We start from the raw sequence: 25,578 nt of genomic DNA, 5'->3' as shown, positions 1-25,578 counted from the left end.
TTTGGCCACTCTTCAGAGACAGCTGCATGCCATCCTTGTCTCCTGATTCATTTTGCCTTCATCTTAATAAGATGGGGCCTGGCAGAAAGAGATCTCTTCATTTCACCTAAAAAGGTGGTCCAAAAAATGTAACCTACCGTTATTTCCCATCTCCTCATCTGCACAAGTCCCTGCTTTCTGCCTCTGCATCCCTCTACGCCCAGTATTGGCAGCATACAAAGTGATTTCATTGGTTTGTCGGCAGTTGGTACAATCTTGTTTTCATTATTATTATTTGCAATGTATTAAAGAGGAATCAGGAGAGAAGGTGCAAATGCAGTGGCCTAATGGTGGATAAAACGCAACTATGGTGGTGCAGATGGATGTGGAGCTCAGATGAAGTAAAGCCTTGTTCAGATGGGATGGAATTGCCAGGACAGACACTTCAGAAGCAGAATGTGGATGTTTTGTGGGATAACAAAAGGACGATCAGTATGAAAGTGTGTTTTTGCAGACATAGCTGAAATGGCATGTGGCTCCAGATGACATATTGATTTATTGTATATAAAACTGTCCATGCCCATTTTTAGAAGTCTGATGATTTGTCGCACACAGTCAAGAGGAAAATTCCTGGGGAAAAAAAAAAAAGAGCATAAAAAGCCAACTGGGCTTATTTAGTGCCCATATAATGGCATTTTCCCCTATTTTTAGTGCATGTTGGCACCATCCAAGTGCAGAATCCTCAGAAAAAGTGCTGGGGTGCCTTAGAAACACGCTGTATGTTTAGGCAAAACACAAAGCAGCCCTGTGTCTAGATGGGAGGCCTGCATGAGCGTGGAAGGGCTTCAGCCTCTGCTGATTCACTACTGCTCAGCTCCCAGTTTGTGTTCTGCAGAGCTTTGGGTCCTGCCGGCAGGGACAGCTGCAGGACTGATCATTTGTAAGTTCAGGCCGTGACAGCAACTCTCTACATCATGCAGTTAACCTCAGTTTGTCTGAGGGAGGATGGAAGGTGGATGATGTGCAGGCTGGGAGATGAGGCCGCACGCTTGGGGTCTGGCTGTGGATGCCCGAGCCGAGGATGCGGGCTGGGTGTTTTTTCTGACACATAGATTGAGCCTGCTGGAAGTGAATAGTTTCTCTGGTTGTTTTCAGCACACTCCAAAGATGAGTCAAGGACCTACCCTCTTCTCTTGTGGCATTATGGGTAAGTAGCAAAACCTTCTGCCCGTATTTCTTTCATCTGCGCTCCTGGGTCCTTGGCAATGCGTGGGAACACATCCTCATCTTCTGCACCTCTCCTAAAAATGCTGCCCTGCAAAGCCTGGGATGCAGCCCACCCATGCCCTGTGCCTTGGGGTTCAGTATTGCCCATCCCACTGCCCCCACTATGGGAAGCCCCTGCCCAGGGGTGGTTTGCTGCCCCACAGTGCTGAGTGCATTGCTTGTCTCCTTCCCCACTGCTTTGTGTGCATCTTTGAAGTTATTCATGCAGTTGGGATCATGAGCATTTTGGCTCTTAGACTGTGTGTCTCGTGTGTTCGAGCATCCATCCCTCAACTACAGCTCTTGACTGTTTGCATGATAAGTTTTTCTGGTTGTTTTCAGCACACTCCAAAGTGGGCTGAAATGGTAAATATCAGTATTATAACTAAAAATATTCTTCCTTTTGGCACAGTGTGTATGGACAGACCTCAGGCAACAACAAAAGTATCTTTTTTGCCTTTCACAATAACATAAGCTGTTATATATGATGTTTAACACCGTTTTTGGCATAGCTTGCTACCAACTATCTTGCTGAATGGCTACTGAAATTGATGGGGTTTTGGTGCATCAGCCCAGGATCTTGAGAAACAGTAATGCAGGAGGATGTGTCACTATACAGTGCTCTTTGGGTTTTGAAATGGGGAGCCGGTCCCTAGGCGAAGTCTCAAATGCCAATTAAAATTGTAGGTCAAATTTGAGCCAAGCTACTTGGTATGAAAGCCAATGCTTTGCAGACAAAGCAACTGCCCCTTTTCTTCGTGGACACAACTCTCATTAGCGTTAATGGGAGCTGAGCACATGCATTGAGAGGAGATATTTCCCAAACTCTCCGATACTTGAGTTGTTTGGAGGAGGGGGGAAAAGATGGAAAATGTTTTGATATTTTTTTTTCAGATGAAAGTCACAAGCTTCAAAGTCAAGAATGGGCAGAAACAGTCCATCCCCTTTCTCCTGTCTGTCAAAAACGAGTAAGGAACAAAGAAATCCAATCAGATGGTTTTGTTTTGTGCCATGGCACTGGCAGGCTCTTCCACAAATATGAAGAGTCTAAGCCTAATTGAAAATCAGCTTGGTGTTAATAGCTTTTACAAAGCCGTTTGCGTCTTCCTAGCGCTGCGCTGGTCTTCCTTGGCTGCCAAATTATCCTGTTTCCAAGGGAACCTAATCTCACCTCCTTGACCGACAGCTTACCATGTAATTGTCTTTGTCATGCCCAGTCAAGAGGAGTGAGTCTCTGGGGTGCGAGAGAGCCCTGTTTGGTTTGTGCTTAATTTTAGGCATCTTTCCCAAACGCTCTTCTTGATGTCTTCAAACTTGGGCCACGACCACAAACCAACTCCGTGCTGACACTTGCTGATGCATTTTAAAAGAGTTGCAGGGTTATGATGGAGCTGAATGCGCAGTGGGTGAATATTTCAGGCTGAGAGCAAAAGCATGGAAATGAGTGAATCTGGGAAGGTTGGAGTGGTCCCCAGCCAGCATCAGCATGGTCACGTAGCATATCCTGAGCAGAGCAAGGCCTGGGCACTGGGGGTTCTCACCACATCTCACCACATGTGGTGAGATATCCAGGGATGCATATCTACGGGAGGGGTAGGAAGAAGCTGGCCAAGGCCCCAGCTGTGCACCCCATAACCAAGAAGCCCAGCTAGCCTGGGCTGGCACATGCTTGTGTGCAGCGTAAGGTTGGTTTGAGTGTCACTTGCTTCCTGTCTAATGCGACTGCCAGAGCACTGGGGCTGGCAATAGCAGAGGGGATGCCAGGTACAGGGGTTGTCCCCATTGCCCAAGCATGTATTTGTGTCCTCGGGCCAAACATGAAGAAGGCAAAACATGAACATGGCAAATGCCTCAGTATGGCACGCCAGCAGCAGCACAAGGCACTCTGCTGATACCAGTGCAGGCAAAATGTCCTGAGAACCACTTTGAGAGGGAAAGGAGCACACTGACACCCACACCTTTTACATGTAAGCCTCTCATAAGGTACTGAAGTCTGAGAAGATCCGAAAATCAATTGTAACTTTTAAAAAACTGAGTATATTAGTAAGCTTTATTAAAGACTTGGTGTGTCAGATCCAGTATTTGCAATATTTGCTCCACTTCTCAAGGTGAGCTAAATATTTAGATTTCTGTGTGGGATGATAGCAGTATTACTAAGAAGACCGTTGAATTCGTAGTTTTAGGCATTTCATCTTGATTCTTTTTCCCAGCAAAGGGCTATTTAGAGAAACAAAACCAGTTTCCTCTTTCCCTTCTCCTTGATGTGCCCTTAAAACACCTGGGAGTAAAGGAATTGTGCTGTTACCAGATGGAGATCTGTTTCCTTTTCTTGCCGTGCGTTCTCCACTGTGCACCCCTGTGAAGGTATCAGTGGCTGTGCTAGAGAAGGCAGCCAGCATTTTAGAAAGTTTGGGTATTATTTTTGGCTTGCTGCATTGAGAATTTTCTGTCTGTGGGTGGATGGTCGTGGAAGATGTACACTATTTTAACAGTGCCCTGGTGATATTGCCTGATTCCTCTCTAAGCAGGTATGTGGGAAGCACTTGGCATCTCAATCAGTAGCAGCAAGCAGTACTCTTTTGCACCCCTCTGCAAGAAGCTTAGTGGATTTGTAACAATAGCCACAGCCTCACATTCTCTGAGAGCAAGAAGTAATTTTTGACCTGGCATCCCAACTGTTTAGTGAGCTAGGTGACTGCTGGTGAGAGAGAGGTGATGAGGGATGTTTTATTTTTACTGAAACTGTGTGGATTTTGCCCTTGTCATATGGCTATTGACACCAAGCACGCGCCACCTGGGCACATTCTCAGGCAGTAAGTATGGGCCTGTTGTTTGCATTTCCCATTGAAGCACAGCTCCACACGTCTTTTTTTAATCTTAGTTGTGCCATGGGAAAGCAGGAGGGCTGTCAGGCTCCGTGGCGCTGCCATCAGCTAATTACAGCCATTGAATTTGTTCCACGTTTAGGAATCATCTCTTGAACGTAAACAGGGGGCAGTGGAAAATACAAACTGCCTTTCCATGCTGCACAGAGGGTGGGAGACCAACGTTCGACGCAAAGAACATGTGAAAAAGGGAACTGGATGCACACCCGAAGGAAGAGAAATGTTTGGGTTGGGATCCAAATGGAGTTTATCTGCCAAAAAGGAGGGGGAAAAAAAGTTGATTGAAGCCCGTAATCACTTTACAAGTTTGCTGCAATAAATTATGTATGAATGTAAATTATTTCACAGGAAAAGAACGGAGAGGAAACTTGAGCAGAAGGATCATGCATTATGTATAGAAAGCGGCCGTAAAAATATTGCAGCAGCACATTTGTGTCGTGGTAGTTAACGTTGTGTCAGCGTTTTGATTTGATGCCTTTCTCTGTGGTGAGGAGCCCGGGTGGTCAGGTTTTGGTGCCCAGATCTCGCTGTAAGGGCTGTGGTGGTTGCTTCAGGGCTTACTGAAGCTAAAGCATAGAGCGAGGGCATTGTCCAAACACCTCTTGAGCACTCACACACTTGGGAATCGGCAGAGAACAGCCAGCTCTCCTCACTGCCTCCTCTTCTGCACACTGGACAACCGAAATGCCTTCAGCTTCTCCTCACAGAAGTGCCCTCCAGGTGTTACGTGCCCTTGTGGAGCTCATGGACAAGGGAGCTGGCAAGTTCTTGTGTGGCCAGTGCAAAATGTGGAGCTCAACGCATGGAAATGTGCCTACGGTGACCTGGATGCCTTCATCTGATGAGAGCTGCTGGTGCAGAGATCTTAGGGATGCTTTGAGGATGGTACCAGTCCCCATGGGTGTGGAACAAAGCTTCTGAGAGCCTCGTGACCTGGACCTGTGTGCTTGTTTGATGTGATAGAGGTTACCCAGGGAAAAAGATGGATGTTCGAGGCTGTGTGCCAGACATGTATGCTTGTGAGAGGAAACACCAGGATTTTGCCCCAGAGGAAGTTCAGAAGTAGATGGCGGTGTTTTAAGCCTGATAAATTCATCCTTGTTTCATCGATGGGCATATTCAGCAAGGGCCTGGAAGCATTTAGTTCTGCAGTTTCAAGTTAAAATCCATAAGTAAGAGGCCCAGGCTGTTTTGTCTGAGGACACTGACCACCAAGAAGGACCCATTTAAGCAGGGGAGTGCCCCCACATGCTCTATCTACATCATGCCTTGGTTGTGAATGCCTTCCCATCGTTTTCTGATGGGCAAAGAGTGATCTCCAGCAAAGCCATTTATTTCTGAACTGAGGAGTTCTCATGATGGATTTTGCCCTGGAACAAATTGCTGCCTCTGGGTAAACCAAGCTGAGGTTTGTAATTTAAGAAACTTAATACATGCGTAACCGCAGCAGTATTAATGATTCCACTGCAATTATTGTTATCAGTACTCTCAGGATGTGAATCTTAGTCTTAAAAAGTTGAGCAGAAAAAGACTTTTTTTCCTCATAAGTGGCTCCCAAGTCTTTTAATTACACCCTCAATGCTTAGATGATCCCTGTTTTCAATTTGTTACTCGGTTAGCATCACTTTGCTTCGGAAAAAGACCACATTCTAGGTTATTGTAGGGCTTTGCATGGGTGGTTTGTCCTGGGGGGCAACAGGGGAACGGAGCACCCCATGCATGAGCATCTCCTGGATGGCAGCTGCCCTGCCAGAGCCCCAGTTTCCTTCAGCACAAGCTGAGCACAAAGGAGGAAAGCAAACAATAACCCAAAGTTGTCGCTCGGGATAACAGTATGCTTGCAATTTTCTTTGTGATTTGTTTTTTGGGTGTTTTTTTTTTTTTTTTAAGTTTTACAGCTGTTTGTGCAGAAGTAATGTCGAAAGAGGAAGGTATCCTGTATCCTCTTGAACAAGCTTACCAAGGCCCTTTTGTAAAACGTGACGTCTGGGCATGGGGGTCGTGGCAGCTTGCCATAAAAAATTAGCTTCTATTTCTGTTTCTTTTGTCTGGTGACCTGACCCGAGAAATCTCTTTGCTGGCAGCATAATAAGGGGGGGAAAATAATAAAGATCTAAACATAGATGTAATTGTTTAGCACGGATTTCTCACTTCTCATCGTGCTTTTTGAAATGAGGACAGAAGCGGTTAAGGCACGGCGCGGTGCAGCGCAGGGCTGCTGGGGGATGGTGGTGTCCAGGCAGCTGCTGGCAAGGGGAAATGGGGAAAGGAGCCAAAAGGGGTTTATGGGGTATCAGCTTGCAGGGCCCCAGGTCTGACCTCCCAACTGGAAGCGGGCCCTGGTAGGAAGCGGTCTGTGCTGTGGCATCTTTCCTGCCATCAGGCTGTACCTGCAGCTGCAGGCTGGGCACGGCTTTGAGTTGATTGATCTAAATGGAAAAAAAAAAAAAACCAACCCCAAAAAAACGCAAAAAACAACCCTAAAAAATACTGTACCATTTAGATATGATCACATGAAACTTTGCAGCGACGGTTAGCTAGCACGGTTTGCCTCCCGACAACAATAACAGTTACCAGAGAAGGTCTGTTGGGTGATGACTTTTTTCCATTGCAGCAGCCAGTGGTGCAGCCCTACCATGGTTTTCCTGTTGAGCATCAGCGGCGTGTTTGTACAGAGCCCTGCTGGCCCCAGCAGCCTGCGACAAGGAGCCCTGATGGTCCTCCTTTCTTCTTTTATAGTCAGGGAACCATGTGTGTGAATGAGATCATCGTGCTTAATCCTCTTTTCACGTGGTCATCGCTGGGATCTCTGCATGCAGCTGCAGCCTGCTTTGCAGTTTCCCCGTGTCCCCATGGATATTAGGAAAAATTTCTCAGAAAGAGTGGTTATGCATTGCCACAGGCTGTCCAAGGAGGAGTGGGGTCACTGTCCATGGAGATGTTCCAGCCGTGGGGATGTGGCACTGAAGGATGTGGTCACTGGGCACGATGGGGGTAGGATGGGGTTGGGCTTAGGGATCCTAAAGGTCTTTTCCAACCATCATGAATCTCTGGTTCTATGAAGTGGCTTTTGACCCATTGCTATACACATTTTGAATGCAGTTAGAACCCGTTGACTTCGGAGCCACAAGTTTCTCAGAGCTTTGTGCAGATCCCCAAAGCCCATCTCATAAAATGAATGCCTTCATGCCATCCCCTGAAACCTGCAGGTTTGAAAGATCAGTGCAAAATGTGCAAAACTGGTGGGCACAGCAGCACGGGTGACTCGGGAGATTAGCATCTGGGCCATAGCAGCAGGAAATCCCATTTCGGGGGTAAGAATGGGAGGTGGGCATCTAACACAGTATCAGCCAGCATAGAGATTGTTACGTGCTCTAATTTCGGTTAGACATGGTGTCTTTGGGTAGCTGTTGGATATCAGGGGGAAGTTCTTTACTATGAGAGTGCTGAGGTGCTGGCACAGGCTGCCCAGAGAGGCTGTGCATGCCCCGTCCCTGGAGGTGTTCAAGGCCAGGTTGGATGGGATCCTGGGCAGCCTGGGCTGGTATTAAATGTGGAGGTTGGTGGCCTTATCTGTGACAGAGAGGTTGGAGCTTCATGATCCTTGATGTCCCTTCCAACCCAAGCCATTCTATGATTCTATGGCTGTGGGAGAGGTGCTCAGAGCCTTAATGGGGATGAAGTTTTATTGACTTCACTGGAGCAATGCTGTTTCAGCAGTCAGCAAGCAGGACAGCCCAGTGTGCATACGGCTTTGACATCCTGTAGGCTCTGATGTCCTGTCTGCATTTCTCTGCCCACAGTGGTGGCCACAACCTCTGCTGTGGGGAAGCCCCCAGGTCCATCTCAGCCCGGTGTTGCAGCAGCTTTGGGTTTGCAGCCCCGACTTTGGGTTTTTTGTGCACCCCTAAGGCAACCATGGCTTGTGGAGTCTGAGGAAAGCATCCAAGGCATGATCTACCCCAGAGATGTGACAACGAAGTGTCATTTCATAATGCAGGATGCCCCTTAGCCAGTGCAGTCTGGATATTCAAAGTCAAATTCCTATCATCTTCTAGCAGTTTTGCTCCTGCTGCAATTATCGCTTTGTCTCTCTCTCTCCATCTATGCCACAGCAACCATTGTGCTGGCGGTTTGGAAAACCATATTCCGAGCGTTAATTAATTTGTACTGCAAAACGTCCCATATGCTGCTCTTTGTTTATGCACGTGGAAAGCGAATCGCAGAATTAATTAACGCTAATGCCTGTGGGTGTGTGTGTGTTCTTATCATTTCTGAACCAGAAAATGACAGATGGGGAGACCTCAGCAGGAAATGTCCACTGCAGATCGAGCAGCCGGGCACCAGCATCTGGGACTGCCTGGCCGACAAGGGTGAGGAGGGCACGCTGTGGCCACGGGAAGCCACCAGCACCTGCTCGGTGACCAACCTCATCAAAGAGCTCAGCCTCAGCGATCCTCACAGCAACCCATCGGCGCCGCCCAGCAAGCGCCAGTGCCGCTCGCTGTCTTTCTCGGATGAAATGTCCAGCTGCAGGACATCGTGGAGACCTTTGGGCTCCAAGGTCTGGACGCCGGTTGAGAAGAGGCGGTGTTACAGCGGGGGGAGCGTCCAGCGCTACTCCAACGGCTCGGCCACCATGCAGAGGAGCTCCAGCTTCAGCCTGCCGTCCCGCTCCCATCCTCTGGCTTCGTCCTGCGACCACCGTCCGGGCTGCCTGCCGAGGAGATCGGCGGCTGGAGGTGACGCCTGGAGCCCCGAGGGCGGCCGGGCGGACATGCAGCGCTCCCTGTCCTGCTCTCACGACCGCTTCTCCTCCTCAGAGCCCGGCCCGCCCTCGGCCAGCAGCACGCCGGCCTCCACACCGCAGCTGGGCCGCCGTGCCGGTGGGCTGTGCCGCAGCCGCTCGCAGCCCTGTGTCCTCAACGACAAGAAGGTGGGCGTCAAGCGGCGCCGGCCCCAGGATGCACAGGAGCCGCGGCCCTCGCTGGACCTGGCCAAGATGACCCAGGTAAGGCTGGGAGCTGGGCACGGCCTCCCTCTTCCTGTGCCACGTGCGGTGGTGGGGATCCGGCTCACGCTGCGCCCCAGCAGCAGGCTCAGAGCTTTGTACCTATAGCAGCTGCACTTTTGTTCCAAGCAGTGGTTTGCTCCATCTGTGCAACATTGGTGTCCCAGTGTTGTTTGTAACACTGCATCAGGTGAGGCTAAGAAACATCCTGGTGTTTTCACTGCTCATCATCCTGCGCTATAAACGCATTTGTTCCCCCCTCAGGGATGTGATACTTGATGGCATTTCATGCCTGGCAGCTCAACGGGTGTTCAAATGAGCTCATTTGTGCTGGAGGATGTGATTAGTTTTTCCTCCTCCAGAAGAGCTTAACAGATAAAAGGAGTCAGAGAATGACGTGTTGGGGTGATTGCGGAGGACAATGCATGGCACTGCAATCATCTTTTGATAAACCATGCCAGTAACATTTAATATGCTGAGCTTATTTCATTAGCTAATAAGCTGGACGGGCAGTGAAAACAACTGACACTTGTTACTGCCTTTTACTAGCTACAATTGGCATGACTGAAGGCCCTCTCATTTCCTTGCGTTGGTGGAAACGTTTCTAAAACACACCCAGCACAGCACTGTGGTTGGCAGCAGGCTGGCTCTGAACGCTTTGTTCTATCCATCAAGTTCTCACCGTGGACGAGGAGATGGAATGCAGTTTAGCCATCTACTTTTTGTCGTGCCTCCCCCGCTCTAGTTCTCTCCCAGTGAGCAGCCACTTGTTGCTTCACCTGTAGTGCAGGGCAGAATCTCCTACAGGCCTGGGTGGGAGTTTGTGCAGCGTTGAACATGTTCGAGGTATCTTGCCATTGGAGCTGCTCACCTTCAAGGGGAGCTGACAGTGCTTGTTAGCGGAGGGATGTTCACAAGACCTTTCAGGATTAGACCAAGGTGTTGAATGAGTTGTGAAGGCCAATGAGCTGATGGATTACTGCACGTGTGCCCCATCTGCATTTGCTGGAGTAGTTGGTGGTGAACAAAGGGAAGAGATAAAAGACACTGTACTATTTTTATTCCCAGAGCTATTTTGAGAGCCCACACGGTGGTTACCATCACAGTGATGCTTGTGCTGCGGTGAGATGAGTGAGAAATGGTTTCGGCAGTGCAGAGGGGAACCAACTGCAGGTTCAGGTATTGGTAGGAGGAATACAGACAAGAAGGGAGCAGAACTCATAGAATGTGCCAGTCCTGTTGCAGTTTTCCTGGGGATGAGTGCTTTGGGCTGTTGAAGTCAATGCAGAGCAGGCTGTGCTGAATAGTGTGGACCATCCTCTTCAGGTCACAGCCATGGTGGGCTTCAGTCTCTTCTTAAAGCAACAAATGAGTTTATTTTCATAGAATACACCACGTTGGCATGAACCCACAAGGACCATCATGTCCAACCCCCAGCTCCACACAGGGCCACCCAAACCCAACGTCTGAGAGTGGTGTCCCATCACTCCCTTTTCCCGATATCCAACCTGAACCTCTCCTGACAGTTGATAAATAACCTGAAACTGAACCTCCCCTGAAATCTTTGAAAATGCCTATGATGCAATTATTATTTTTCCCAAAGGCTCTTGGTGATTTTCTGCTCTTTAATTGCCAACATTTGCAAATGAACGGCTGGGGAGAGTGGCAGGTGGGGAGGCACTCCCAAAAACATCCATCCTGGCCTCCTACTGGCAGACCAACCAAGGGCTCAGGGCATCATCTGCAGGTCTTGGTGGTGCCAGCCCTGCCCAGGTTTTAAAAGAAGTGCTATGACATCTAACAAATCCCAGCCTGTCAGCTAGGCTTGTGAGCCACACCAGGGTATATGCCCAAATTAGGACCCACAAGAATCTAAGATGCACTCTTGGAGGATGGCAGACCTTGGTGCCTGCTGGCTGCAGTGCTAAAGCTGCATGAAAGATTTGGAGCCCACTGCAACCCTCTCCAGACCACGGGGAGCTGGGCCACTGGCTGCCACAGGCTGTGGTTGCATTTGCTCATCCTGCAAGCGTGGCTGCAAAAGTGAAACAAAAAAAGAGAAATGGGGACTTCATGGACAGAGGGTTGTGGTTATGAAATAATGCAGATGCTAAAAGCAGCCATATGTCACCATACTGAATGTGTTTGGTAATGGAATTGCCACAGAAAGGATGCTGATAGTGCCACAGCAGCTGTTTGGTAAGTGAGGGGCTGTGAGAGGAGCAGAGGGGGAGCAGCTGTTCCCTTCCTGCAGGAAAAACCACGGGAAATGCCCCTATGTGGTCCCAACACGTAGACCAGTGGGAGCTGGGATGCTTGGAGTGAAGCTGAAGAGCAGTCTGAGCTCTGAGCAGAGGATGTCAGGGGTGTCCCTGGGTGCTGAATGGTGCTCATAGGCCTTTGCCCAAAGGTGTCACATGTGCGTGTCACATTTCCCTTGCACTGGATGTGCCTGAAGTTGCTGGACTCCAAATGCAGAGTTAACTCATCAAATTGTTCTGGGAGGCCTCAGGGCAGAGCGAGCTTCTCTGTCAGCTTAACCAAGGTGGGTGTTTGTCAGCTGGGAAGCAAAGCAGTGGAGGTCTTGTGCAGGGTGACTCTGGCTGAGCCTGCGGAGCTTCCCTTTCCCTCTGGACACCAAGTCTGGGTGCACGTATAATTTGTGTAGCCTTGGACTCAAGCAAGGGCCCAAAGAATGACAAAAATCAGATCACTCACATGGCTCAGTGCAGCTCGGTTCCTTGAAAACCTCAACCATAAGGAGTAGCTGTATTTTCTCTGGCTCCTGTACTCTACCTCAAAACATCCTCCAAGCCTGAAAAGCACTGCCTGCATGACCTGCATTACCCGGCTGCCCTCCGGCACCAGAGCAGAGGAGTGCTGCTGCCAGGACGGCTCACGCTGCTCAAGCAGCGATGCCATCAAGGAAGGAAGCCCCCGTGCTGGTGGCACCTCCTTCCCACCCGTCGGTGCCAGCTCTGTGGCCAGGCTGCTGCTGGCTGCCTCCCATGCGTTGCTAGCACAAACAAACAACGTGGCCATCACCACAGAGCCCAAGGAGCTGGCCCTGTGCCTGTCCTCATGGAGCAGGTCTGACCCACGCAGGGCTGGCTGCTGAGTTGGAGGGAGCGGGGCTGCAGCTCTGCATCGGTTGCAAAAGCAGACTTAGGAAAAAGCAGTTCTGGGGGCTGTGCAAAGGATGGGGTTTTCCTCATTGCTTAGTTGGGGTATGGAAAGCTTTTCACCCGAAAGCTGTCTCCACGTGGGAGGACTGGCAGGGAGCAAGATGAGGCAGGTTATGGTGAGCATTCTTGCTTTTGGTGGGGCCGGATTTTGGGGTGTGAGGCACTGTATGGGAGCCCTCCTCAAGAAGGGAATGTCACAAAAACCAACTGGTTCCTCTTGGGAGACACTGTGGTCAGTGTGCTTGAGAAAGCCACGCAGATTTGGGTGTTGGGATCAGTGTTCCCTTAGGCAGCTTTTAATGACTGTCAGGCAATGAAAGTGGTTGGGTGATTTGAGATGAAGAGCAGAAAAAATGGCAAGGGTCCACGTTGCTGCACGTTTTCTCTTCTCTGGCCTTAGGGGAGGTAGAAATGGCTTATAGGCATTCATTTCACACCTGGGGAAACTGAGTCCTACCAGCAGAGCCAGGGACCGAGCCCGGCTCCCAAATCAGCATCCGGCTCTGGCAGCGCATCAGTTAATTCTTTGCTCGTGCTGGTAACCACATGTGTTTACAGGCCATAAACCCGGCACCATAATCAAAATAAGAATAATTTGACCTGAAATAAATGCTTTCTTCATACCAAGAGGGATACCTGGGCCAGGCAGGAGGCTTTGAGGCAGGAGGCTTTGAGGCAGGAGGGGAGTGAGCTGCTCCTGGAAGCAATTACATGGCCACATAGCTGGGCTAATTAAGAAAGGGATCTAAATGTTAAAGTTCTTGTGGGAGGGAAAATGCTTGGAAAAAACATTGCCTTTAATTCCTCAAAGCCCTCGTTGCCTGTTTTTGTCTATTTTTTCTGCATTTTCCTTAGAGAGGTGGACTCACGCTGCTCATGTACTGGTACAGCACCAAATCAGACAGGCATCAGCATTGGGCAGATACCAAACCCTGAAAATCACTGTCCTTGAAATACCCTTTTTGATACAAAATGGTCAGAATCATATTTTTCCATGGGCGGCGTGGTTTCTCCAGCACCTTTTCTCAAAGCCTTGGGTGGGTGCAATAGAAGATGCAGGAGATGGGTGACGTTGCAGGGTCTTGTGGGCTGGCGGATGGGCAGGATTTGGGGCAGCACTGCAGAGCTTCACTGCAGCGCAGATGTTGATTCATGCTGTGCCATTTGACTCATCCACAGAGCGCCGAGCCAGGGGCCGGCCCTGGTGTTGCCGTATGTGCTGAGCAGATTGCTTTCCTTCACACAGGCTCTGGAGAGCGGCAAGGGAGACGAAACACGTCTGTCGCAGCGATCGCGGCGGCCCTGGATCAGCATCTGAAATCATCCTTAGTAATGGCAGAATGGGTCCTTGCTGTCTCTTGCCCGTTCTGCTTCCTGCTTTGTAAGATGTTGATACGGCTGTTGGTACGAGATGTGAATTTGTGTTAGCACGTTTCCAAACGCAGCTATCCTTTTTAAAGCTGTTGGTGGTTGGTTTTTTTTTTCCAAGTGGCACATGTATATATGTATTTGTTTAGCTCTCCCTGCAGCACGCAGCCCTGGCCTGAAGGCAGGGATGGCCACGTGTCCAGGGCAACATGCATGGGAAGATTGACATCTTCCTGGTACGTGCCTTGACACCTCTGTGACAACAGCAGTCAGATGCAGTAACAGAGAGCTGTTCCTGGAGGGGGCACAGGGGAAACCTTATTGCTCTCTACAACTCCCTGAAAGGAGGTTGGGGTGAGGAGGGCGTTGGAAGGACCTTGTTCCCGAAGCTGCTTGTCCTGGAGGGGTGCTGGTGTGTTCGTGCCACGTACAATGGGGCTATTCACAGCGCTTGCTGGCTCTACAGACACATGGTGCCATTCATGGGGTGACTTCACCCTTCTCCAAGGACCACGTGCTTTTGTAGGATGGAGACATTGGCACCCGTACTCACGAGAGGGTCCTCTTGAAATGTGGTCATGTGGTTCTTAGCAGTTTTCAGTATTAAAATCAGCTTCAGCTGGAAGTTCATGTTGGTGATAGGTGGGAGTCAGGCTGTCCCGTTTCCTCTCCAAATCAAAGAGTAAGAGCACGTATCCATGAAGGTCAATAGATGAAGGAGCTCACGGGCTCCCAAAGATGAAGTTAACAGCTTAGAAATATTTTATGCTGGTCTTCCTATTGAACGGGGAAACATTTTTAAACTGTAGGATGGGGGAAACTGCTCCGTCCTCCCCTCTCCGGCCACCCATCTCTTTCCTGGAGTGGTAAAACTCTCTGTATTACCATGTAAGGCTTTCTGTTTGAGTTGTGGCAGCTTTTTTTTTAGATGGGATGGGCAGCACCTCAGGCCGCCTCAGCACCTACTCTGAGGAGCAGCAAATATTGCCCGAAGGTAGGATGAAGGGTGAAAAACTGGAGGTTTGGGATTCCAGTCGTGTCCCAGGAAATAGTTTGATGTTGATGTAACTTCTTGAGAGAAGTTCCAGCTTCCAAGTCCCAGTGTTTTTTAAGTAAACATGAATGAGAGACTGGAAAGGTCAGTTTGTGGCTTGGTGGAAAAATGCATTGGAACTGAGCTTCGGTTTGGGATCAAATGTAAGTGAGGTGGCTTGGAGGGGCAGAGACTTTGGAGGCCAGCTGGGTTTGGCTTTGGTCAGACTGTTGTACATGCAGCATGGATGGTTTTGAAGTTATGGTGTTGGACTGGACCCCATATGCATCAGTGCTATCCCTGTCTCCTCTGTGAATGCCCTTATAGTTTCACGCCATAAAAACGTGGAGATGTGGCACTGAGGGATGTGGTTGGTGGGCATGGTGAGGGTGGGTTGGGGATATCAGAGGTCTTTTCCAACCTTAACCATTCTGTGACATTCCTAATGTAAGAAGTAAGGGCAGTACGTTGGTCTGCTCAGAAAATGCCTATAGGAGGTGGTTTGTTGTGACAGGCTCTGTTTTAGGGGCACAGCAGAGGTTTCAGTAATAGTAATGTGTAATTCCATATGCTGTTTTGATTTTACAGTAGAAATAATCCCATCTGCTTCAATTACGAATTTGTGACTCACCAGACAGAACTGGTGGATAGGAAATCCTGCCATGGGAGTGGGCAGTACTTGTGGACATAGGTGTCCCTGCCATCACATTGGGGTTGTAGCACAGGGACCTGAGAGCACAGCCTGGCTCTTTGTGCAGCACTCTGAGCTGAGCAGGGCCCCAGGGTCCCAGCAGAGCAGGGGCTGTGCCCACTGCTTTATGCAGCCCAGCTCTGTCCCCACTGCCAGCTCTGTCCCTGAAGGGCCAGGCATTGCACCCATTTGCTCTCACATGAGAGGATGGGTCTGGAAACACAAACAGAGCTTTGCAGTGTCTGTCTGGAGCAAACACAAAATCCAATTGTGTCCCAAATGCCCACATCTGATGCATCACATGCCTGGTTTAACCCCTGCTATCCAGGCTTGCGCTGTGCTCGGTCCTAACAAACGGCTTTCATGCAACACAGTGCCTGATCCCCAGCCCACCCTGGGCCTCTTGAATCTTTCTGGAGACCTCCACGTTCGTGATAGGAACCTCACAGCACCCACAGAGGCTGGCGCTGACCTCAGGTCCATTTGCTTTGCTGAGCCCAACCTGGTGTGTAATCCTGTAGCTCTATAATGTGATGGAAAGTATAGTGATAATAGCAGGGTGGTAAAGTCTTTGGCTACAGCAAATGAAGACAAGCCCAAATACAGCAGTTGTGGACACAGAAACAAAGGGGGAAAAAAAGGTACTTACTACCTTTGGAAGGCCTCAGGTAGGCAGGGATCTCTTGCAAGAGATACCCTCCTTTCCACTGCCAACCCTTAAATGAGATCTGGGAAAGGGTGGATCCTGGCTCCAGCCCTTCTGGTCACTCAGCTGTATTGCATGCACCTGAGCTGACCTGGGTTGGCCCTGCCTTCCCACCAGGTGCTCCATCACTGCTTTAGTCTGTGACTTTGCATTTCCACCACAGGCTCTGAGCTCCTGTTTGCTGAAGTCTTTGCAGCAGAGAGAGGATTGCGGAAAAAAACAACCACTCTGGCAATGGAATCTGCAAAGGTGCAAAAGCCAAGGAAGGTCCCACAGCTGGAGAGGTCACCATCTCCATGCTTATTTGATGCTGTGTCTGCTCCTTGCTGCGGTGGTACAAGGGCCAGGGCACTGCCAGCTCCTGATGCACTGACAAGCTCAGTGCTGATGGCCAAAAGCAGTTGCTTGTGCTGTTTGGAAAGAAAAAAAACAAAAAAACCCGGCTTGCCCATCCTTTCCTCATTTCTGATGAATGATGCGGTGATGGGATTTGCAAACAGCAGCCAGGTTCCTCTCCCGTGTCCCTCTGAGAAGCTTCATTCATCACATCTCGTAGCAGGGGTTGCTGACAGTGCTCAGGGAGGAGGTGAGGCTGGTAGAGCAGGGCAGCACGTGGCAGGGCATGAAAGAGAAGCTGGAGCTGTGGCCAAGCCCAGCACAGCTGTCACAACGGCTCCTCCAGGCATGAGGAAGCGTGGCAGTGGCCTCCTGGGCAACGGGTGTTATTGTAAAAAATATTTATTCACTGCAGAGTTTTAGAAGTGATGGTCAGAACAGTTCTGAGGGAATTTCTTTCCTGCAAAACTCTCCAGAAGCACTGCAGGAAAGAGAGCTGAGTAAAACAGGAGAGCAGCTCGCTTTTCTTTTCAAAGGAAAGATGCTCAGAACTCACCCGAAATAGGGACTGTGTCCACAAAGCAGTGCCTGCTTCATCTGCAGGGCCTCCCATCGTGGTCCTGAGACAGCTGGCACTGACAGTAAGTTACCACCTGCTACTGGTGTGCAGCACATTGCGTGGTGTCAAACCCCTGTGCAGCCACGTGTCATTGTAGGTCCTGTCCCAGTGAGGGCATCCCTGGGTCCCAGCTGGGCAGGGAATGGGCCGAGCTTTGTGATGGTCTCGATGGCTCTGGCTCAGGGCCATGTCGGGAACAGAAACGAGCCCATCACCCTCCTCTTCAGTTTTGCTCCACTGCGCTGATTTTTTGGCAGACGCTGCCTCTACAGTACGTGACTGTGCAAAATATAGTATTGGACATAGCCGTGTTGACTCACTTGGAAAATGTTCTGCTTTCTCAAACCATTTTCCACAGCTTCCTTTTATACAGGCAAGGGCCAAGGAAGCTCTTTTTTCACTGGTGCTCACATTTGCCCTCGTGCAAGCATTGCCCTGCAGCCAAAGGACCCCGTTGGTCCATCTTGACCCTCACCCACTCCGATGCTGAGGTATCAACAGGAGCTGGCAGAGCCAGGAAGGTAATGAGGAAATGGAAGCTGGTTTTAAAGAGGAGGGGAAGCCAGGTGATGCTTTGATATTAGCAGTCACCTGCCTTCCTGTGGCTTTGAGGGTATGGATTGAAGCACAGCACAGCCTCGGGGTTCCTGCCAAGCAGAGGAGAAGCTGGAGGGGCTGCATGGGAAAGCCACCACTTCCAAACTGTGTGTAGCTGTGTACATTTCAGCTCTGCTCTGCCGTATGTGGGATGGAGCCATGGGCACGGTGAGCAACTGGGAATAAAGACACACATCTTTATTACCAGCTCATGGCTGGTAGGGTTGCACAATGACCCAAGTGAGTGGATCTCTCCAGCTCATACTGAAGCGTTCAGTATCTGCTAGGGAAAATATTTGTTCTTGGCAGGAAGTGAAGATTTCCTCCAATTATTGTTATGAATGGATATGAAGCTGGGAGGCTTCGCTGAGGCTGCTGCGCATGAGGTGGGTGATCCCTGGGCAGCAGCACTGCTCTGATCCCAGGCATAGCTGTGCTCATCCCTCCTGGATTTTGGGATTGCACCTCTCTAGCACTTCCTAGGGGCTCTGTAGCAGCAGAGCATTCCCACTGACAGCTCCTACAGCAGCATCTCATAGAGTCATGGAATCACAGAATGGTTGGGTTGGAAGAGACCTTGAAGCCCACCCAGTTCCATGCCATGGGCTCAGGTTGCCATTTGTGAAAACCCATTACAAACCCACACTACGGCTGGGGCAGTTACAGAGCTCCAATGTGAGAGTAAAGCTACCAGTGAAACCACTCTCAAAGGCAGTATTAATATTCAAGGCTTAATCAAACTCCCCTTTTTTTCTTTATTTTTGGTCTATTAATGTGGTGTGAAGCAACCCGGTAGGATAATAGATATTTCTCAGCATGCTTGTGAAAGCTGTTTTACACACCAAGCAGAATAAAAGCAAAATTAAATGCTAAAGCTGTGGAATTTCAGTGCAGCATCCGCACAAACACTGAAATGCTGGTGTCTGTCATAAAATGAGAGGTTGGGAAGCAAACTGTGACATCCTGCACTCATCCCTGCCAGGTGTGTTGTCACAGCCGCCTGGATGCTGACAAAATACATGCAGGGTGGCTGCAAAAAGTGAATCGCTGTTTTGCAACACAGGTAACAGGGCAAGTAGCTGGGTGGAAAACAAAGGCAGACAATCAGCCATCCAGAGCCATCCCTACCAGCAAGAACCTCTCTCAGAGGGCAGTTCCAACATGCATGCAGCATCTGATTGTTTAATATTAGCCTGTGTTGTGGAAGTGGGAGCACCTCGAGCCCCCAGAAGCTGCCGTGGGTGGGGGTGGGCTCACAGAGTTTTGGTGCTGCCTTCGGTGCAGCTGGAATTTCAGCACCCTCCAGGACGGCTGTTGGTTCTTCTTGTAGGTTTGTTTTCCAGCATCTCCTTGTCTCCAACCCAGATAAGTATCTGGCCAGAGGGGCTTGAGGGATAAACAAGGCTATAATAGAGCAACAGAGCTGTGCAGGCTGCCTTTGCATTTTGTACCGGTTTGCTTTGAAGCTGGCATACATGATTGCTTGTGGTTTTGGTAATGAGCACTGAACGCCCTCCTACTGGCTCTCCTAGGCCTGTTTGAGCACACGAAGAGCTGGGTGCCTCCAAACAGACTCATTGCTGGGGAACGAAGCAAATCTCACAGCTCAGTAATGTCTGAGGGATGGCCAGCTCCTTGGAATGGAAACTTGCTTCCGCTTCTTTCCCTTGCCCTGCTGGCCATCCCATGCCTGCAACACGGCACAGCTGGAGCTCTGCCCACCACCATCTCAATGCCTCGATAGATGCATCGCAAAAAAAAAAAATAGTGGATGGGTTTGAGCTCCCTGACACACAACTGCCTATAGCCCAGCTCCGGATGTACAGAGCTGTTTGCATTTCATCTACCTATAACTGCCCGCTGTGTTTTTTTTCCTCCGGTATTTTGGCCGTTTCTCCCCTGACACTTCATCCATCACCAGGAGCTCTCTCTGGCACAGGCGGTGCTGGTGATGGCTTTGCAGCCCCGATGGCGGTGTTGGTTTTGAAGGCTGGGCTTGGCATGGCTCAGCCCCTTGGGGAGGCAGATGGCAGCTCTCCATAAAGTCAGCCCTGGGGAGATCAGCTTAGGAATGGAGTCGGAGAAGAACTGGTCGAGTATTGAATCTGAGTGTTGTGTATATTCCTGATCTGAATCGTGGCAGGAAACCCATTTCTCAGTCTGAAGCAATGGATGTTCTCTTTGGCAGCACAAGCATGGGACGTGCAGGATGCCGGTGCCACGTCGCACTTTGCCATCCTACAAGAGATCGAAGCAGCAGATAGATAGCCATCAAGGCTCTGGGTGAAGGTACCCCACAGCAACAGGCTCAGAGAGTGGCTTAAAACAGAGCAGGGCAGCGAGGTGCCCCTAGCTTTGTTCCACAAAAGCATGGCGGGGCTGAGGAGGCTGGCGCTGGTCCCCTGAGCTCCTCCACTCCCTTCTCAGCCCAGGTTGTCTGCAGCATTCTGAAGAAACTGGAGCGCACTGTGCTAATGGGAGGTGATGACAGCTCAGTAGGTAGGGCTGGGATCGCTGACAGCTCGTAGCGTTGCACCTTCACTGGGAAAATTGCAGCAATAACCTGGCAGGGTGGAAAAGAAGGTGTTTGTGCAAAAGCCGTTCCAAGCGTTTCGCCACGGGGATCACGGTCGTGCTAATATTTATTCTAGCATATGCACCGGGATCTCCTTATTTGAGGGAGATGTGTTTCGGGGAAAAACTCACAGGCCCTTATTTTATGAGGGGAAGAGTGTTACGAAGAAATGTTCCCGAGGAATTTCTCCAGCTTTCTCGCTGCGGGGGCTGCCAGAATTCAGACTGCATCCCTGGCTGCTAGGCATGCAGGCAGCAAGGGGGGAGGGAGGGAAAACCTATGGAAACTTGCACCAAAACCTATGGAAAAGGTTAAATGTAGGAGGTGAGTCCCTTCCTGCAGCTCCTTTCCCCCCAGGTCCCCTGTAAAAACTGGAAGAGAGAATTCAAGTGACTGCAGGAGCAGGTAGGGCTGTTGCTGGTTGACCTGTTGTCCTTGGTGGCCCTGTGTAGGACAATCACTGTGGATGGAATTTGCTTTGGGCTCTTTCTTGGAACCTTTAGCTGTTCATCTGCTCCCTGCCTGATGGGGAGTGCTGTGGAGCATCCCTACACAGTCTGAGCCATGCCATAAGGTCTTTGCTCTGGTGATTGGCTGGTGACAGTGGATTCCAGCTTTGCAGCTCATTTTAAGTTGTCAAGAACTCCTTATTTTCGTAAACAACTTTTCAGGTGCTTTCTTTCTTTAACATCTCATTTTCTTCCTCTCCCTCAGGGGTTGCTTTGAATGCTCCTCAGACCTCTGGACTGCTGCAGAAGCCTAACTTCCTCTTCTGAGCTGGTGTTAGCAGGCAGCTTTGGGAGAGGTTCATAGGAGCCCTGAGGTTAGCAGGGATGGAGGAGAGGCTCTGCATGGTGCTGATGCCAGGAGGGCTTGCACCACCTTGCACTAAGCTTCTCTCTTTGGCCAGTACAGAGGACTTTGATGCTTCATTTTCACTGCATTCACGACTCTTCTCTGAATTGTGTCCAAGCTTGGAAACAAATGGAAATAAATGTTCCTTGAGTGCCAGGGCTTTGTTTGTGGAAGGGATTTGCTCTTCTGAGAGTGCTGTTGACTTTCAGGAGACTTAGGCTTTCAAGTGCCTAAATCACTTTTGGAAACACGCTTGCGAATTTTTCTGAGGTACTTAGAAAATACTTCTCATGTGTCCTCAGGCCTCCCGCAAGTTCTGTGTTAATTACATGTTGTCCATTAACCATAGCTTGCAGATCTCTGCTTGAAACTGTTGTACACTCAGCCCCTGCAAGGCAGAGCAGATGGAATGACAAGGTTGTGTTAAAAACAGGGAAGGGATGAGCTGGGGCTGCGTACCTGTGATGGGTGAGAGCCACAGATGGCACTGATGAGAGGGAGCAACCCTTATCTTAGAGTCACAGAATCATAGAATTCTTTGAGCTGGGAGAGACTTTCAGGGTCATCTAGTCCATCTAGTCTTTGCAGTGGCTTCTTGTACGCTGTGCTTCATTAGTGCAGCACCTGTTGATTATGAGGCAAGTAACTGGAGTGCAAAGTAGCTGCGATTTCAGCCTGAGTTTCTCAGGAGATACAACAAGGGATGATTTAGCTTCATTTAGAGTCTGGGGTAAGTTGTTTTAGTAGTTACTCCCAGCTTACCTGGATATGAAAAGTACATGAGAATTAAAAGCCTCAGGCAAGTGTGCTGCATTTTGCTGGTATCATGGATCAGGATGTTGGGAGCAAGGCTGATCTTTGGGTAGCGGGATGTCCCCAGCAGGCAGCAGCAGCCCTCTCTGTCCTCCAGCTTTGGGTTGGCCCGGGCTCTCAAACGAAAGCCTTGGAAACAGCACAGAGATTTGCCTTCTGGAAGGAGCACAGAACGCCCAAGGATCTGACCACAGAAAGCCACAAAGTGGTTTTTGTTGATCCTTTACACCCTGCACCCATCTTAGCTCCTCTCTCCCCTTCCTTCCATAGAACCGCCAGACCTTCAACAGCCTTAGCAGCCTTAGCAACGCGGCAGAGGACAACACTCAGCGGCTCCCCACCACCCAACCATGGACCACAGCTCCCCACTCCCCGGAGGTGATGCCGGGCAGGACCCCCGCCTGCACCCCAGTGCCAGAGCCACGCACACGGGGCGAGGAGCGTGGGGCGAGCCGGGACGACCTGTCCTGTGAGGAGTCCGATGAGGGTGGTGGGAAGGAGGAGGATGGGACCCCGTGGCAGGGCGGTGGGGCGGGCACCCAGAGCCCCTTCCAGCTGGATGGAGAAATAGACATCGAGCAGATTGAAAACAACTGAGGATGCGGGGCTCAGCGTGCTGGGGTCTGGGGCTCCGGTGGGGAAGGGTCCCCTGGGGGTCAGCGTGGGTTGTGCTGTGCTGCCTGCGTCCCCCTGCCAGCTGGAGGGGATGAAGCAGCTTTGCCAAAATTTCATCAGGTATTTAGAGCAATTTTGTGTGTGTGTGCGTGTGTGTGTGTAAATCTTGAAACTCTTTGTAACTACTGTAGCCGGATATCAGCTAATTTGGGAAAACCGCCTGTCAGAACTTGGAGACCAGAGGGATGGGGATCACCAAACAACGCTCATCCATCAGTGAGAAAACAACTTCTGCAAATGTAGGATGGCGGCTGATGGATCCAGCCATGGCTTCCATTTCACACATGTGGTTGTTTGGAAAGCAAGAGGAAAAATAAACCACCCCCGGGGAGGACTGGAAAATTGGGGGAAGAAAGAGAAGGTCAGCTGAGATTTGCCAACCGTGTGGCGGTAGGGCCGGGCTGGTGGTGGGGCAGCTGCAATGCCCAGAGCCCACGCTGATCCTCCAGCCCCTGGCAGTGCCATCAGATGGAAACCACAATTTTTGCTGCAAGTTATTGATGGTAAGAGCTGGATCATTTTTTTTATACAGATTCTTAATTCTCCTTTTCCTGATGAGGATCCAGCAGCGCTCGGCCCCTCGCCAACCATTGCGTGGCTGCCGCACTCTTTTTGCTCTGACTGTGAAGTGGATCCCTGTCCAGTGCCATAGGATTACTTGACAAAAGTAAGCTGTCAAAATGCTGAAAATTCAGGTAGCAGCACTGAAAGCTTTTCCTCTCGCTGTGCCTTGTTGAAGCACAGATAAAGCGGTGACCATGACGTTTGTACGAGATACGCTCCTCCATGAAATAAGCTGTCTGCTTGCTAACTGGTTTAGAAGGACACATCCTTATTTTTTTGTCCCCTTTTGTTTAAATCTCTTGGAAAGCCGTACGGGCGGCTTCCAGCGTCTTCTGCAGGTTCCTTGGGGTTATTTCCCAAGTTCTGCAAAAGCACAAAGGGAAAATGAAGTGATTGATCCCAATGGATCCCAACCCCTTCAGCAGGGGTCCAACACCCCATTGGGAGTCTGCAAGCCAGAAGAGGCTGAGAGCAGCCGACGCAGGTTTACCGATCCCTGCTGTTATGTTACTGCACTTTTCCTGCGGGGTTTTGGGCGTTCCCCCATCCCATCCACTCATAGCTTTACGTCTGCTCGTGGCCGCGGTCAGCTCAGCTCCCTGCAGAGCGGTGCCGGGGCCTTCTCCTGTTGGGGAATCCTCCATCTCTGTTCGAGTGTCTCTCAATGTGTTGTTGAAAACAACCCACGCTGGCTGCACACCCCTCGTGGGAGGCCCACAGCCCAGCGCTCTACGAGTCAAGGGCCTTTGGGACGTGGCGTCTGCCGGCCCGTATCCCCAGGAGCAATGCAACCACATTTTGGCTTTGAGTCTTCCTGATGTCCCAAACCCCCATAACAGCCCCGGGCTCCCGCAGAGCTCAGGGCACGCTTGCCTATGCACACGTGGGGCTGTAACAAGGGCTCTTTTCTCCCTCCAAGGGCTGCTACCTAGGACATGCTCACCCCATGCAGTAGGACGGTGACCGAGCGGCCGCCGGCTGTACCTGACACAGACGTAGCATACAGTTTACATACAGCACAACCCGTTTGCCTTACTAAAGATGCTTCTCCAATGAGTAATGGCCTTATACCGGGCACATTAGCTTAGACACAGACTGCAGTGACGGTTTGTAGGCCACAGTGGTGTTCTGTTGGGTGTTTCTCTGTTGGTTTCATATGATTTCATGTACTTGTTTTCAGTTTGACAAAGCCTTACTTAAAAAAAAAAAAAAAAAGAAAGAAAAAAAAATCTCTCTCTCTGTAGAGGTAAAACAGTTGTGGATTTATATATATATAAATATATATATAAATAAAAAAAAATTAAAAATATTAAATATAATATAGTACGTGCCTCAGATCCAGGGGACATCCTGTTGATTGTAGTTAGATGCGGTGCGAGTTCCGTGAGATCCATTGCAGCCCAGGGGCTCCCAGGGCTCCACTGGTTGTTAGAGGACCTCCCTGGGGACCCCTGCAGCAAAGCCCTGTCAGAACGTGGTACTGCAGTGCAGGTGGAGGCCTTTGCTTGCAGCTCGCAGGCTTGTGGTTGTGAAGATGCCCGTGGCTTGTTGAAGGCTTGACCCAATCCGACAGCTTCAGGATGACAGCAGGCCGTGGCATCAGCAATAAGATTGCAGCATTAAGGAAATAAAGGGTTTGGATAGAGAAACGCTTAGCACCGGTAACACACGCACGTGTTTCGAGCCTGTTCTAAGGAAGATTACATCTTGGACAAAAAGATGGGAAGAAGTGTTTGTAACATAGATTGTAATTTTTTCACGTTATAGCATAGCCTCCTTGGCCAATACAGTTGTGTTTTCAGTGCTTTGTTTCAAAGCTCCTGGCTGAACAGGATAACAGACTGATGTAGGATATTCTAGGATTGTAGCAGTGCTTTACGGAGTTTTATGTTTTCGATGTGGAAGAAATCAAAAGAAGAGGATGGCCAAAAAAAAAAAATCAACAAAAAAAAAAACCACAACAAGAAAGAAATACGGCAACAACAACAAAAAGCCTTCTGAAGCTCTGCCCTGTCGTTGCAACGTCTCTGCACACTGCACAAGCGCAGAGGTTATGTGTGTGCCCGGGCCATTGCAGGTGGCCCCGGGGTGGGCAAGAAGACTGCTGACCTGTCCCCTCTCCATGACTTGATTGCACTAGAGCAGCTCAGTCTCAGGAAATTGCTTGTTACTTTTACTGTGTAAATAAAGCTTCCTGGTTCCATAGCCCTCGGCCCGGCCGGCGTCTCGCCTCTCTGTGCTCCCACGCGCCGCTGTGGGTCGGAGCTCTCGTGGTGGTAGGAGAGCTCATATGTGGAGCTGGGGGGGAGCTCTGTGCTCTGATGGTGCTCAGAGAGGCGATGGGGAATCACAGAGCTGAGTGCCAAGCAGTGTCTTTGCTTTCTTGTTTACGGTCAGAGGTAATCGTAGAATCATAGAAT

The 25,578-nt window shown here is 50.0% G+C and overlaps 1 protein-coding gene across 2 annotated transcripts in view; it reads left to right on the top strand.

The window, feature by feature from the left end:
- The window catches only part of FAM53B (family with sequence similarity 53 member B), a 37,921-nt gene extending 13,527 nt beyond the window's left edge, over positions 1-24,394 (top strand). For both annotated transcript variants that reach the window (XM_048946394.1, XM_048946393.1), the window contains 3 exons: positions 1,135-1,186; positions 8,414-9,141; positions 22,190-24,394. In XM_048946394.1, coding sequence (XP_048802351.1) covers positions 1,135-1,186; positions 8,414-9,141; positions 22,190-22,516 — 1,107 coding nt within the window. In that variant the 3' untranslated portion in view covers positions 22,517-24,394. The remainder of the gene's footprint in view (positions 1-1,134; positions 1,187-8,413; positions 9,142-22,189) is intronic.
- Positions 24,395-25,578: the final 1,184 nt, after the last annotated feature.

This window comes from Lagopus muta, chromosome 5 (assembly GCF_023343835.1).
Source record: "Lagopus muta isolate bLagMut1 chromosome 5, bLagMut1 primary, whole genome shotgun sequence".
Lineage (NCBI taxonomy): Eukaryota > Metazoa > Chordata > Aves > Galliformes > Phasianidae > Lagopus > Lagopus muta.
The sequence above is the reverse complement of the archived record's forward strand: the minus strand, read 5'-3'. Positions and strand labels throughout refer to the sequence as shown.